The 14,370-nt window shown below is 40.8% G+C and overlaps 1 protein-coding gene across 1 annotated transcript in view; it reads left to right on the forward strand.

Moving 5' to 3' along the window:
* SCFD2 (sec1 family domain containing 2) overlaps positions 1 to 14,370 on the forward strand; it is a 201,219-nt gene that overhangs the window by 30,270 nt on the left and 156,579 nt on the right. Inside the window, exon 4 of the mRNA XM_056855417.1 lies at positions 11,574 to 11,749. Coding sequence (XP_056711395.1) covers positions 11,574 to 11,749 — 176 coding nt within the window. The remainder of the gene's footprint in view (positions 1 to 11,573; positions 11,750 to 14,370) is intronic.

Raw genomic sequence — 14,370 nt, forward strand, 5'->3', positions numbered from 1 at the left:
ATGGCAGGTTTGTTGGGCTGAAGGTATGTCCAGACTCTAGGGGCATGAAGGCATATGCAAGAAAGAATGGGAGAAGAAAGGAATATGATTGACTTTGGACATTATACAGTGGGGGGGGGGTTGGAAGTATATTGTACAACCCTAAGTTTCTTTGTGATGACTGAATAGGAACCGGAGCATCTCCAACCACTGTATGATGCACAAAGATTTGGCTTATCCTACCATAAAAATACTAGAATAATAACCCCTTGATTTCCAGTTTTATTTGGGAAATCCCAGCAGCAAAAATAGTGGTGCCATACGATGGATGGGGCCAACCATGACTGTGGTGCATGCCATAAAATTAATAGCTCAAGGGTACAGCCATGCGCTATCCATGCTAGTTCTATGCACGGAGTGCAATAATGCCCTGTCATGTATTTCATTAGTGGTTACAAGGTAGCCATTTTTTGGCATCAGCCACTTATTTTGTGTTTATGTGTGCTCATTAAGATCTGGTTCTACACTGAGCACCAAGCTCATCTCATTTCACTCTAGTTTGGCACTTTCCCTGAATGGATAAATGAAGGAATTGCTGTTAAGTGGGTATTGTATCACTATCTAATAGTTGGGCGGATGCTGTCAGCGCACAGTTATATACCATGTGTGAGAATTTTAACAATGCCACATAAGTAACAATGGCAAAAAAAAAAAAAACTGCTCGAGGCTGAAGTCCAGAAGAAGGCAAGAATCAAGTTACTGGGGCCTGATCCAACAGTACCAAGAACTTAGATGTTGCTCCGGCAAAGACTGAGGGTGGACTGCAAGGAGATGGAGATACAAACATCACCTCTCTAGGAGCAAGCTACTAATTCTTTTTTTTTTAAAATAAGTTTTTATTGTATTTTTTATGGGGTACAGAAGGAAAAAAAGGGGAAGGGGGGGGAGTTTTGCTTCCATTTGCAATAGACAGTATTGTCTCAATCGATATTGTACACTCATAAAACAGAGATTATACTTGTTACAACCGATTCAATATATTGGTTTCTATCCTGGTCTTACTCGGTTAAGAAGTTTCTATCCTAGTCTTACTTGGTTAAGAAGTTATAAAAAGTTGAATAGATAAATCAAATATATTCTTAAACATATTAGACAGCCGCTAACATGAAAGAAAAAAAATAACGTTAATCTTAGACTCCTCACCTAGTTACAATAGCAAATACTCCAAGCAGGTTTTGATGGTTCTTTGACTTGTTGGGCTTGGGGGGTGGGGTAAGATAGGGAGAGACCTCAGGGGCTGCAGCAGACTGTGCGTTGAGAAGTTCATGGTCCACGTCTGAGAAGGCAAGCAGGGCTGTATCCAGACGCGAGAGACTTGTCCTGCATGTCAAAGAGGGCTGCTAGAAGCATCTAATCAAAGTACCAAGTGATATAGAACCTACTGAACCAAAGAAGATATTTCAGTAGGATATTTTATTTACATCCTGTTTAGACATTGTAGAGGTGAAGGGGGTAGCATGTCTATTACAACAACAGGGACAAAAAGGAAATTACTATCTTTAATGGCCTTCTTTCAGAATGGTTTTCTTGACATATAGGCCTTCCCTCACCTACCCCCAATACTACTTCCAGCTACAACAGAGCATTGCACGTATAAGTTTTTAAATCTCAATATTTGGTTGTAGAGGTAAAACTCAAAGAGATGTATGAATTGGATTGAAAACGCGTACTGGCAGATCTCTTATGCATATCAGGTTTGTATCCCTAGCTAGTTCACTTTTCACTTACCCCTAAAAACCATTACAAAGTTTGGAAACAAAATACTGTGTCAGGTCCCATGCAGAGACATTTACAAGCCTAATCTGCTCGTAGTGTGTTATCTTTGCATATTAAATTATGGTTGGCATATGGACACAGTACTATTTGGCTGACCTAACTGTTTCTTGTAACTGGGGAGTTTGCTGACAAGGGACTTTCTGTGTGTGTTCGGGGGACTTCTAGAAAGATGCTGCATTGCTAATCGCGAACTTTTGTTGGACAGGAAAATGAAACACTTAAGCTTAAATTCATGGCTAAACATCTGGCCTGTGGGGATTTTATTTTGTATGTATGAAATAAATCAAAAAGTAAACAAAAATAAGTATGTTGCTTGGTGCAATATCGTATATGAATTCGGTATTTCTTAAGTGGTTTTGCACTTTTATTTGTAGCCCATGTTTGCAATTCACCTATTATTTTAATAATGTTTATTAGCCTTTTCCGCCTTTGTTTATGTTGCCTTTGGCCCATGCATCAAAGCACAAAGATTATTAATATTTTAGCTATGATGCTGCTGGGTGCTGTATTCTTAGAAATATATAACATTTATTAATGCTCGAGATGGGATAACCATGTTAGTCTGTAGCAGTAATTAAAACCGAAGTCTAATAGCTCCTTAAAAGATTAACAACTGTCCAGCATTCATATGTGTAGTTCTGGCTGCCAAAATTGTTTTCTAGGTAATGGTTTTCTTCCTACCGACAGTCCCTTCTCAGGCTGGTCCACTCAGCTGCTTCAAAATGAAACCTTTATTGTGAGTCATAGATATTTAAACTCTCCTGGACAATATTCATGGACTCATAAAGAAAAGAAACAATACAGATTTGTAGGCAGTGACCAGTTAATTTCCTAAGTGTGTCAATTTCTCCAAAGATTTAAAGGATTTCTTGACTTGCTTGGCCTCCTGCACTACGAGTATTTCTTTCACCTGTACTAATTGAGCAAAACAGACAGTAAAACATTAGATCTTTTGCCCAAAATATGTGAGAAAATGAATAGCTTTTGCTATAAAGACATTTGTTGATCTTTTTGTATTTGTTTGCTACCCCAGAAATGGCTTTGTTGAGGAGCGGTGTATGTGGAATAGGAATATTTAATATAAATAAGGAGTAGTCTAGGTTAGTTTGTGTTAGTCCACAATTGATATGTAAGAAAGTAGTGGAGGAATATATTTGATTACAAAAAAAAGCATTAATGAATTAAAATGATAAGAGCTCAACCGTGAATGACAGGTTGAGTAAAATGGGGTCAGTTGGTTCCTGTGGACTGTTCTGTAGGAAGGTAGTGAATAATGAAGTGGCACGATTGTCCATGACAAATGAAGTAAACAGTGACAAAGAAGTGAGTCTGAGAAAATCCAGACAGAGCAACTAACTAGCCAATACTGTGGGGATGAAGTTGAGGTAGAATTGATTATGTGATATGCCATATGGGGTGAAATGCATTGCCTTTGCTTACAAGTTAAATTAGTGACCTCTTAAGCAAAAAAACAGTCTATCCATTGTGCTCAGTGGATGAACTTAATTCTCCTCCAATCATTATTATTCATAAAACTTTATATTTCATCATCTTTCTTAGAAAAAATTGGCCATTCTGTCATGGCTTCTGTGCTGTTCCTCATGAGCCAGTCATGAAAACCTGCAGAGCTCTGCTCTGAACATGAAACAGTCTTCATTCTCCCCCCCCCCCTCCCAGTAAATGTTTTTATCCATGTTTACTTACACCACTAGCAGGCTGAATAGTCCAGTTTGGCCCAAGCTCTTCAGCACTTGGGAGCTAAACAGGGTCAGCCACAGTCAATAGAAAAAGAAGAGTTGGTTTTTATATGCCGACTTTCTCTGCCACTTAAGGGAGAATCAAACCGGCTTACAATCACCTTTCCTTCCCCTCCCCACAACAGACACCCTGTGAGGCAGGTGAAGCTGAGAGAGCATGACTAACCCAAGGTCATCCAGCTGGCTTCATGTGTAGGAGTGGGGAAACCAATCTGGTTCACCAGATTAGCCTCCGCAGCTCACGTGGAGGAGTGGGGAATCAAACCCGGTTCTCCAGATCAGACTTCACCGCTCCAAACCACTTCTCTTATCTACTACACCACGCTGGCTCTCAGCGACCACCAAGGAAGATTGGGGTTGCTACATGGAGGAAGGCAAGCTACCTCTGCTCATCTCTTGCCTTGAACACCCCATGGTTGGGGTCACCATGAGACGGTTGCAACTCGACGGCACCTTCTTACTTACATCAAGAGGAGGAGAAGCATGCCTTGCTTCTTAGTTCTCTAGCTTTACTGCGCACTCACCCATGAAGCCCACTGCATGACCTTGGATCAGTCACAGTCCCTCATCCTAACCTGCCTCAACGGGGTTATTGTGAGAACAAAATGTGTTATGCTGCTTTGAGCAAATTATGTATAGGTAGACTTGTTGGCATTCGGACAGAATATGTTTATAGCATTTTCAGTAACCCTTTAAACTGGTTGCCATGTTTACCTACAGCTTCTGTCTTCTTGTTTCTTTGCTGCATTTATCAAAATGAAGAAAGGACGATCTTGAGTCAGCGTGGTGTAGTGGTTAAGAGCGGTGGTTTGGAGAAGTGGACTTTAATCTGGAGAACCAGGTTTGATTCCCCACTCCTCTACGTGAGTGAGGAAGGCTAATCTGGTGAACCTGGTTGGTTTCCCCACTCCTACGCACGAAGCCAGCTGGGTGACCTTGGACAAGTTACAGTTCTATTAAGAGCTCTCTCAGCCCCACTTACCTCACAGGGTGTCTGTTGTGGGGAGGGGAAGGGAAGGTGATTGTAAGCTGGTTTGAGTCTCCCTTAAGTGGTAGAGAAAGTCGACATATAAAAACCAACTCTTCTTCTTCTTCTTGTTATATCAGAGGGTGATGGTGGTGCTGTGCTGCTGTGTTTGCTGGCACAAAGGGAACATCACAAAGTACGCCTATGGCAATGGGAAGGTGGTAACAATAACAACAGCACCTTCATTGGCATATAAGGGAAGGTCGTATAATTAGTTTATTTATTCACTTTACAGCATCCATCGCCAAAGCAGATAATACACAGTGTTTCATTTTTGGCTGACTTTTACTCCTCAGTCTAGTCACAAGGCATTACATGTCTAATTACAGCCAGATACCATGAAAAGCAGACATAGATCATAAAGTTGGAACGGACCTCAAGGGTCATCTAGTCCAACCCCCTGCACAATGCAGGAAATTCACAACTGCCTCCCCCCCACACCCCCAATAACCCCTACTCCATGCCCCGAAGATGGCAAAATAAAATAAAACCCTCCAGGATCCTTGGCCAATCTGGCCTGGAAGAAAATTGCTTCCTGACCCCAAAGTGGTGGTTGGCATTACCATTTCCAGCACAGAAGAAATCAAATACTGTGTGGGCAACTTTAGGTCCTTCAAACTTTGGCACAAGTCTGATTTCAGGAGATAGTACCAAAAGAGTAATCATCCAATGCAATGGTTGAAGTGGCTCATAAGGTTCCTGCTCAGAGCCACAGGACTATCAGCAAAGACATCATCAAAGAACACAAAAGAAAGCATTCTGGGGCTGGAAATATTTGAAATAATTATCCTGTTACTTTCATCTGAATGAAGAGAGAGAATTAGTGTTTAGAGCAATCCTGTTTGCATCTGAACATGAAGATAACTCAATTCCAGGGCAGTAAGTTCTCAGATCTGAGCTGGAAAGTCGCAAGTCAGCTATTGCAGTTGAGAACTTGGAGAAATGTCCTTAGACACTGAAGTAATTGCTTCATAGTTCAGTACTGCCTAAAAATTATTCTGCAGACTATCTTTAATTGGATGAAGATCCGAAGCCATGATCTGAGATCCTTATTTTGAGCTAATATATCAGTATTCCCCACTACTGTAATTATTGGGTGTCATTGTTCTATATGTTATTATAGTGAGAATTCTGGATGGGGATATGATTTTGGTGCTTCTTACTCACTGTATTTGTCCTGTGTACATAAGAGTAATGAAGACAGAGGTACTCCCTTATAAGGGGGGAGGGAGAAACCCCAGAGGAGCAAACAGCATAAATACCAGTGAATCCAAAGAAAATCCAGAGGTTAAAAGAGCTGGGAATCCAAGAGGAACTGCAATCAGTGGTTGAAGCAAGATCTGATTTAGCAGTAAAACTTGACACTGGTCACTGCTGAATCAGCACGTGATGATGCAGAGGGAAAACCTGGTTTCAGCCAGTGAAGACTTTGTGCTTTATAGCGAGCAACTGATTATAAGGCCATTTATGCATGGTCAGTTTTGATGCTCGTTCAAAGCTCTTTTTTAAAATGCAACTTTAAAAATGCCTATTCACTGTCCCAACACAAAAGGAGAAATTCCAACCACCACCCCACCCACCTGCTCCTTCGTTCATTTGCATAGTCATTAGCATGTGCATAGCTAACACGCCGCTGTTGTTTTGCATGGTTCCCTCTGGTTATCCTTCCCAGAAGCGGTGGAACAAACACAAAAGGTTAAGTGGGCTCTTTTGTAATGCGAAGCAGGTTGCTCCGGCTTCGCGGTCACTTCCGGAATGATGGTTCAGCGTGCAAAATTCAAACAAATCTGCGGGGCAATTCAGCCTGGAACGTGCTGCTAATTACCATGCAAAAATGGCCTAAGAGTTATTTTAAAAAATACAATTGGATGCCCCCCATGTGCTTCATATCTAGTGTTCAGTGTTGCATACACAGTTGCAGGATTATAATGCAAGGAGTATCAGAAGCTGCAACAGAACCGTGACTGAAATTGGCTTTGGGGTCTGCATTGGTTCAAAATACTGAAAAATGATACAAGATTCAGCAAGGAGGCTGTCTTTTCCTGTTCATTCATGTGGCTGACGCGATACAAGACAAACAAAGGAGTATACCACATTACAGGGGGGAAAAGGAAAAGGGACATGATTGGTAGGAAAGTTTATATTCTTGTTTGGTGTTGGTAGCTGTCAAGCTGTGAGAACTTTCCAAGTATTTTAGCGAGATGGCATAACAACAACAACAATAACAACAACAATAATAATAATAACAATAACAACAATAATAATTTTATTCTTCTTTCCCGCTCTCCCTGACAGAGCTGGGCTCAGAGCAGCGAACAACAAATTAACAATGCCTTACCTAGCTCTCGTTCCAAAAGACCAATGACACCTGTCAAAGAAGACAAGCCATCAGATTATCCAAACAATGCATTACTACAGCTCAGCATGTGACTGTACTATGCGTAATACAGAATAAGCCATGATTTTAAGAAGGTTTTAAAAAACACACACACCAGAAACCCAAGGATGGAATTTCAGTGCTCTGAATTCTTTTATTTAAAAATAAAAATTTCTTTGGAAAAGATACAGACAACCAGACTTGCTGCTCCTCGTTTTCAGAAGACTATTAAAAGACATATGCTTCCTATGATTCAGATTATGAAGAATATTAAGCTTCAGGGCCTGTATTTCTTTGTTAAAAAAAATAATAAAGCAGCTGCTAGAGTATTTTTTTCTTTGACCTAGATGGCCCAGGCTAGCCCAATCTGGTCAGATCTCAGAAGTTAAGTAGGGTCGGCCCTGGTTAGTACTTGCGTGGGAGACAAAAGAAGTCCAGGGTCGCTATACAGAGGAAGGAGGCTGGAGACTTACTTTAAAAAAAAAAAAATGTAGGAATTTAAAGACTCAAAATCAGATTCCAGAAGAACATTGGGGTAAAAGTGGTCACAAAAGAGCTGGGGGGAAATTGGGTTGGGGGGAGACAAAAAAAGAATTAAAACTAAAGGCACAAAAATGTGTGCGAAAATCTGGGATAAACCAAAGCAGTATGGGGCCAGAACTCACAAAAAAACCATGCGGAAAAGCCCATAAATTAATTCCTCATGTAGTAGAACAATCCTTCCTCTGTATGATAATGCACCAAATAAGTGAATTGTCCTTAAAACACACATACTCGGTTACTGCTGTGAGTGGACAGAAGAAACATTTGCTGTAGTATTTTGCAGTACTATTCTTCTTTCCACACTTCTACCTGAGGCTTCTGAGAAGACCATAAGGAACCACTTACTGTTGATTCTGTCAGCTGAAACCTGGGAAGCTCTCTTTTTGAGCACCGGTGAAGGCTGAACTGAATTTAGTATTGTGAACACTTGGCAGGACTTGTATCCTCAGGAAAGGGGTCACAGTCAATTCCTCAAAGTTTACTCCCCTATTAATTGGTCTCTGAGGAGATAATTAGCTCGGTATCAGATTCAAAAACTGCACCTATTCTACTACTTCAGCGTTGCTGAACGTTCCCTTTTGACACCTCGTTCATACATAAAGTCTAGAATAAAGGACCGTGTTGCCCTTTGGGATGCAGAATTTTAAGAACATGACACTTTTAGCATTAACGCATCAGTCTTGGAACATCATGTTTACTTGTAATTATGCTTGTTCTACAGGAAAACGAAGGTACCGTGGATCCTTAAGTCATGGCTGCTTCTCATTAGATGTCACATGTTCTGTCACAGTTACTCAAGTACAAAATGCCCGTATGTTGTGTTTGCAGCGAAAGGCTTGGATTCTAGACGTTTGCCCTGCTGCACACTTTCCTCTGGCTGCTGTAGAGGCAATCCTGCGCTGTGGAGTTTGCTTCTCCTTGCACTAGGCACTCCGATTTGCACAATTCTTGTTCAGTTTCAATGAGCAATGAACACTTGCAATACAGGGACCAAATTAAAGAATGCCAGTATGTTTCAAACACAGCCTTCAGAACACATTCAAACATACAGTTCTTTTGTTCTTGTAGGTTATCCGGGCTGTGTAACCGTGGTCTTGGAATTTTCTTTCCTGACGTTTCGCCAGCAACTGTGGCAGGCATCTTCAGAGTAGTAACACTGAAGGACAGTGTCTCTCAGTGTCAAGGGTGTAGGAAGAGTAATATATAGTCAGAAAGGGGTTGGGTTTGAGCTGAGTATTGTCCTGCAAAAGTATTGTCCTGTAAGTATCAAGATAATGTGCTAATGAGGGTATGGTATGTTAATATGGAACCATTGTATCCTGAAGTGATCTGTTAATGTGTGTAATCCAAAGCTAATCTGTATGGCTATTGTTGAATGCTGTCTTTGTCTGGAGGTTTTTCAGGGCAGGAAGCCAAGCCTTATTCATTCTTAAACTCTCCTCTTTTCTGTTAAAGTTGTGCTGATGTTTATGAATTTCAATGGCTTCTCTGTGCAATCTGACAAAATAGTTGGTAGAATTGTCCAGTCTTTCAGTGTCTTGGAATAAGACCCTGTGTCCTGTTTGTGTCAGTCCATGTTCAGCCACTGCTGATTTCTCAGGTTGGCCAAGTCTGCAGTATCTTTCATGTTCTTTTATCCTTGTTTGTATGCTGCGTTTTGTGGTCCCGATGTAAACCAAGACCACGGTTACACAGCCCGGATAACCTACAAGAACCAATGAACTCTGACCGTGAAAGCCTTCGAAAATATTTTATACAGTTCTTTGAAATTTAAAAAAAAATCTAATTTGAAATGGGAATGGGCTTTTTCTATCTGAAGCAGTAGATGTATCGTATATACTTGGGAATCTACATTTGGCCTTAAAGATTAATAAAGATTCAGAAAGAAGAATTTTTGGAAGTCACACTGTATGATGTTGGTCATATTCACGGTTGGAAATTAAGTTGTTATTAGGCAGGTAGTGCATAATTGCAGAAATAGTATCAACGGAACAATGGTGAGAGGCAGACAGGTTTTAATAGCGTGATATATTTCTGGCTCCAATAATTCAGCAAAGACTTTGGAAAAGCAAATTTAGAGAAGGTGTTTAGAGGAGAAGAGGGATTTGGCTTGATGCGTAAGCAGACGGTAGATTGCAGAAGATAGGAACAAGAGACTGGAAAAGAGTGGAAAGAGACAATTTATATAAAAAACATGGATTATTTTTGTTTTGCAGTTATGCTTCTATGGAACACAGACCAGGAAAGAGAGAAAAATATATGCAGATGTACAGGAGCAAGAAGAGCTTCAAATCATATAAAGTTGCATTTAGGGCTTTTAGTCTTGTCTGCCTAGGCAGGCTGTAAGCCTTTGCGCTTGTCAGTTCTTCAGACGGAGTAATAGAGTATCTAATTTAAAAGTTGGCTTAACTTTGCCTGACGCTTTAAAGCCAAGCTAGACATTACCAACAACACCATTTTAGAGAAGAATCCATCAATTTAAAAATGTCGCAAGAGCCTGATCCTGATTGGGCCCACAGTGCAGTGGGACCAGACAGTCTTGTCCCTCCACGCACCTTTTCAAGTGCCATAACACCCCCCTCCCAAACAGCTGTTTTGGTGCTGGAAAAGTGGGGGGGAACAAGATCTTATGGTCCCACTGGGCCAGTGATCAGGCCCTTGTGACATTTTAAAATGACTTCTTTTCTAAAATGGCGTCTGCAGCATCCACAGGTTGGGCCTGCAAATGCCATAACATCTGGTTTGGCCATCAGAAGCTGAAAGCAGCACAGGCAGTAGCCCGCAGTAAAATCCTATAACTGAAAAATGGAGCACCCAGTAATTTCAAAGTGGCAAAGCATTAGAGTTGCCAGGTCCAGGTTGGGAAATACCTGGAGATTTTGGGGACAGAGCCTGAGGAGGGTAAGTTTTGAAGAGGGGAGGGACTTCAATGCCATAGAGTCCAATTGTCATAGAGGCCATTTTCTCCAGGTGAACTGATTTCTGTCGTCTGGAGATCAGTTGTAATAGGGGGAGATCTCCAGCTATCACCTGGAGGTTGGCAACCCTACAAAGCATTCATCCTCGCTTTTCCTTCTAAGCAAGAATATTGTTAGTGGTTGTGTCGCGTGACTGCAAGTTACTGTCCTTCTTTCTTCAGTATCCTAAAAAGATTGCTTTTATTTTCAGCAATGTGCAAAAACACATTAGTGCATTAGTCAATCCATTAATATTTTTCTGTCAGACTAGTTGAGGCCTATTTATTCATATAATAACTATCTTTAGCCTACATTCTTCTTCTCGGTATTAATATGTTGCATTTCTGATATTCTGCATATCTTCATCAGGTGAAATTGAAGGGAGCATAACTGCAAACCAAAAACAATCCATGTTTTTGTAAACATTACATAAGAGGGCTGTTATGATTTAGAATAAGACAAGTGGGGATCCCACAAGGACTTATGGGGAATTTCATTTTTCATAGTATCCCTTCCCCTACGATGTCCTTTCTCTGGCAGCCACTGCATCCTCTCCTCTTTTCTTGCAATTCCTTTTCCTCCAGGGCCCATGATGGGAGGGGGACAGGACCTTTTTCCTGGGCTGTTTTGGCTTCCATGTCCACTCCTAGTCCCCCCCACACACACACTTTGCTTTACAGAAGCCAAGGCTTGGAAGGCTCAGTAATATTGTGGTTGCCTAGCAACCTCCAAAATGGCCTATGAGAGCCGCCAGGGCATTCTTATCTCAATGATACAGATGTTGTTTCTGTTACTTTGGAGAGTTTTAAACTCTCCCTATTTTGAGGTTTCAGATTTTTCTGCAAATCTGGGACTTCCTTCAGATTTGGAGAGACACCCGTCCTCCTCATCTGTCCTTTGCTCCATTCTTTAGATCTATAAATCTTACCTTCTGTGGACCTGTTTGGAATTAGATATATTGCTATTAATTTAAATACACAGGCTACCTTCTTGTCAGAGTGGGACATCTTGCATCAGTATTGTTGGCTATTATTAAAATTCTTATTTTCAGTACTATTGAGAAATGTCTCTAATGTATAATTTTCTTTCTTTCCCAGGAAGAGTCACCCCTGAACAGCTCACCTCATTTATCCAGCTCTTCAAAAAGAAATTTGAAGCTCTGGAGAACCACTGTGGGCTTTTGCAGATTGCACTAGCCACGGTGCAGACACTAAAGAACCCTCGAAATGCCAAATGGGACAACTTCTTAGCCTTTGAAAGGCTCCTTATGCAGGTAAATTAAGATGTGATTGGTATTATTTTTATAGAGGAGTAGCAAGTAGTTGAGAATTTCTGTTTTGTTAACTTATTTAGTATTTGCGCATCTCCTGTCCCCCTCCAAGAAACTTAGAATGAAATACTTGGGGTTGGATTCTGTGGAAAGTCTCCACTGGCGAAACAGATTTATATCAGCAAAGTGAGACTTTCCTATGGGGAGAAGCTGTGGTTCAGTGGTAGAGCTTGGCACACAGAAGGTCCCAGGTTCAATTCCTGGCATCTTCAGTTAAAGGGACTAGGCAAGTAGGTGTGTATCAAAGGTCAAAGGTATTTATTATGGACCATGACCAACAAGTACAGCAAAAATACAAAAAAATGGGAACAATTAAAAATAATCATGGTACACATCAACCACGAATACAGATAAACGTAATGAAGTAGGTGATGTGGAAGACCTCTGCCTGAGACCCTGGAGAGCCGCTGCCAGTCTGAGTAGACAATACTGACTTTGATGGACCAAGGATCTGATTCAGTATAAGGCAGCTTCATGTGTTTATGTGTGTTTATTTCTCCCTTCCTCCTGCAGTCCAAAATGCTCCCCCATGCTGCTCCTGGGAAACGGGGAGGGGGGGAATTGGAGGTCTACAGCAGGAAAAGGGAATCAGCAAAATCACCCCTTTCCTTCTGTTGTCCAAAACCTTGAATTTAGTGGGAGAGTCGAGCGTGTACTTGAATTTCTCGCATTGAAATCAGGCCTACAGTCCTATGCACATTTTCTTGAGAATAAATCCATTTGAACACAACGTGGCTCACATCTGCAGAAGTTGTGATTTTTCCAGAAGGATGGCCCTGTCAGTTGGTGGCTGTAAAACTAAATGAGAGTCTTGTGGTATCTTAAAAACTAACAAAATTTATTCCAGGAGAAGTTTCATGGACAATAGTCCACTTCTTCAGATGCAGTGTTGGGGATCTGAAGAACTGGACTATAGTCTAAGAAAGGTGGTGCTGGAATGCATGAGGCCCATGATGGTACCTGGCTTTGGCTAGATTATGCCCACTGTGTGTGTATAAGGTGTGGTAGCACTGGTTTATTTTGAGCTAAAATAAAAATACTTCTTCAGCACTGTGCAAAAGGCCTGTTGACAAAAGAAAAGCGGTCTGTTGTTGTAGATTCCAAATGCAGAAAAATACAGAAGTGGGGAAAGAGCAGGAGACAAGCCAACATGTTTTAAATATGCCTTTTGATTGTCAGTTGTTACCAAGCGTACTCCTAATCATGGCCCTCTGTGAATTCAAACCCACTGCTTTTCAACCATGATAATAGGCTGAGAAATGGAGCCAAAGCAAACTTATTTTTCTCCAGCATTATAGTTCTTTCCTAAGTACGCACTCATTTTCTGCAGTCCAATGGCAATTACTCTGGATGACATGATTATTTGGGATTACATGCTTGCAATTCTTGAGTAGGACACACAGTGCTATTTTGAGCTTAGAGTTTTGAACTAAATCATGACAGAGGACTGCTGGACCTAGCAAGCAAATAAAATCTCACAGTTCCATTTCAGTACTCCAGAAGTATGGCTGTGATCAGTGGTGCCTTAACAGTTTGGTAAGCCTTCGCCTATGAGGTGAACATGGACTAGCATCCTTTCGGTGTATGCAAATGACATCTGTGTTCGGAGAGCTCGACGTGGTCATGGCTAGCTCTTCTCTGTTTCTGTTTCTCTCTCCCCATACTTCTTCTGTTGCTGTTGCCTTAGAAGAATATCAGCTCTCAGCAGCAGAGAGAGGAACCAAACCTATAATTTCTCCCCCCCCCGATCAGATATTGCCATCATGATGATACATGCATAATGATAATGAAAATAACAACATGCTTTCCTTATCTACTCGTAACTGTACATTTGACATAATGACCATAGGATTGTTTACATGAGTACTTAGAATGATACAGAAGAAGTTCAAAAGCCTTTAATTAACAAAGGATCCTTTTCCTTATATATGCTTCTGCTGTATCTATTTAACCCCTTCAGTGGAGATGGAAGCATATTAAACGGTCATTTTCCTGGAATAGCACAGCCAGGTTATCCACTTAGAGAGAGGCTTACATAAACATATTTGCATTTTTCTAGTCTCATTGAAAATTACTGTGGAGATTCAATAACCTTGTGCTTCTAAATCATACCCCAGTCTCATAGATTTAAAAAGATGGAAGTGACATTTATGGCAGCTTCCCACACTGCGTGTATTCTGTTTGTCAATTAACTTTAATTTTCCTGCAAGCGTTTCAGTTTGCCTGTCTGTGTAGTAAAGCCATTATTTATTTGTTTTATTTATCTAGGAATGATTGAATCGAATGTTCTCCATCTTTACAATGTGAATAATGAATGCCAGATTTCTGCATACGTTCAATGTCCTGAATAGCATATGTAATAGGTGCCTATATAAATTATTGTCTGTAGAGGGAAAAATGTATAGATAAAGTAGGCACTTTTAGTATGGCCTGAAGAGAGAGAAACTAATTTGCATAACTGGTTGTATTGAAAGCATTTTTGAATGATTACTATCACACTGATTTTATTACAGTCAGCTTTAGAGTCACATCCTCCTCCTATGAGCAAGAGACACATGTTACAT

Source organism: Euleptes europaea, chromosome 9 (assembly GCF_029931775.1).
Source record: "Euleptes europaea isolate rEulEur1 chromosome 9, rEulEur1.hap1, whole genome shotgun sequence".
Lineage (NCBI taxonomy): Eukaryota > Metazoa > Chordata > Lepidosauria > Squamata > Sphaerodactylidae > Euleptes > Euleptes europaea.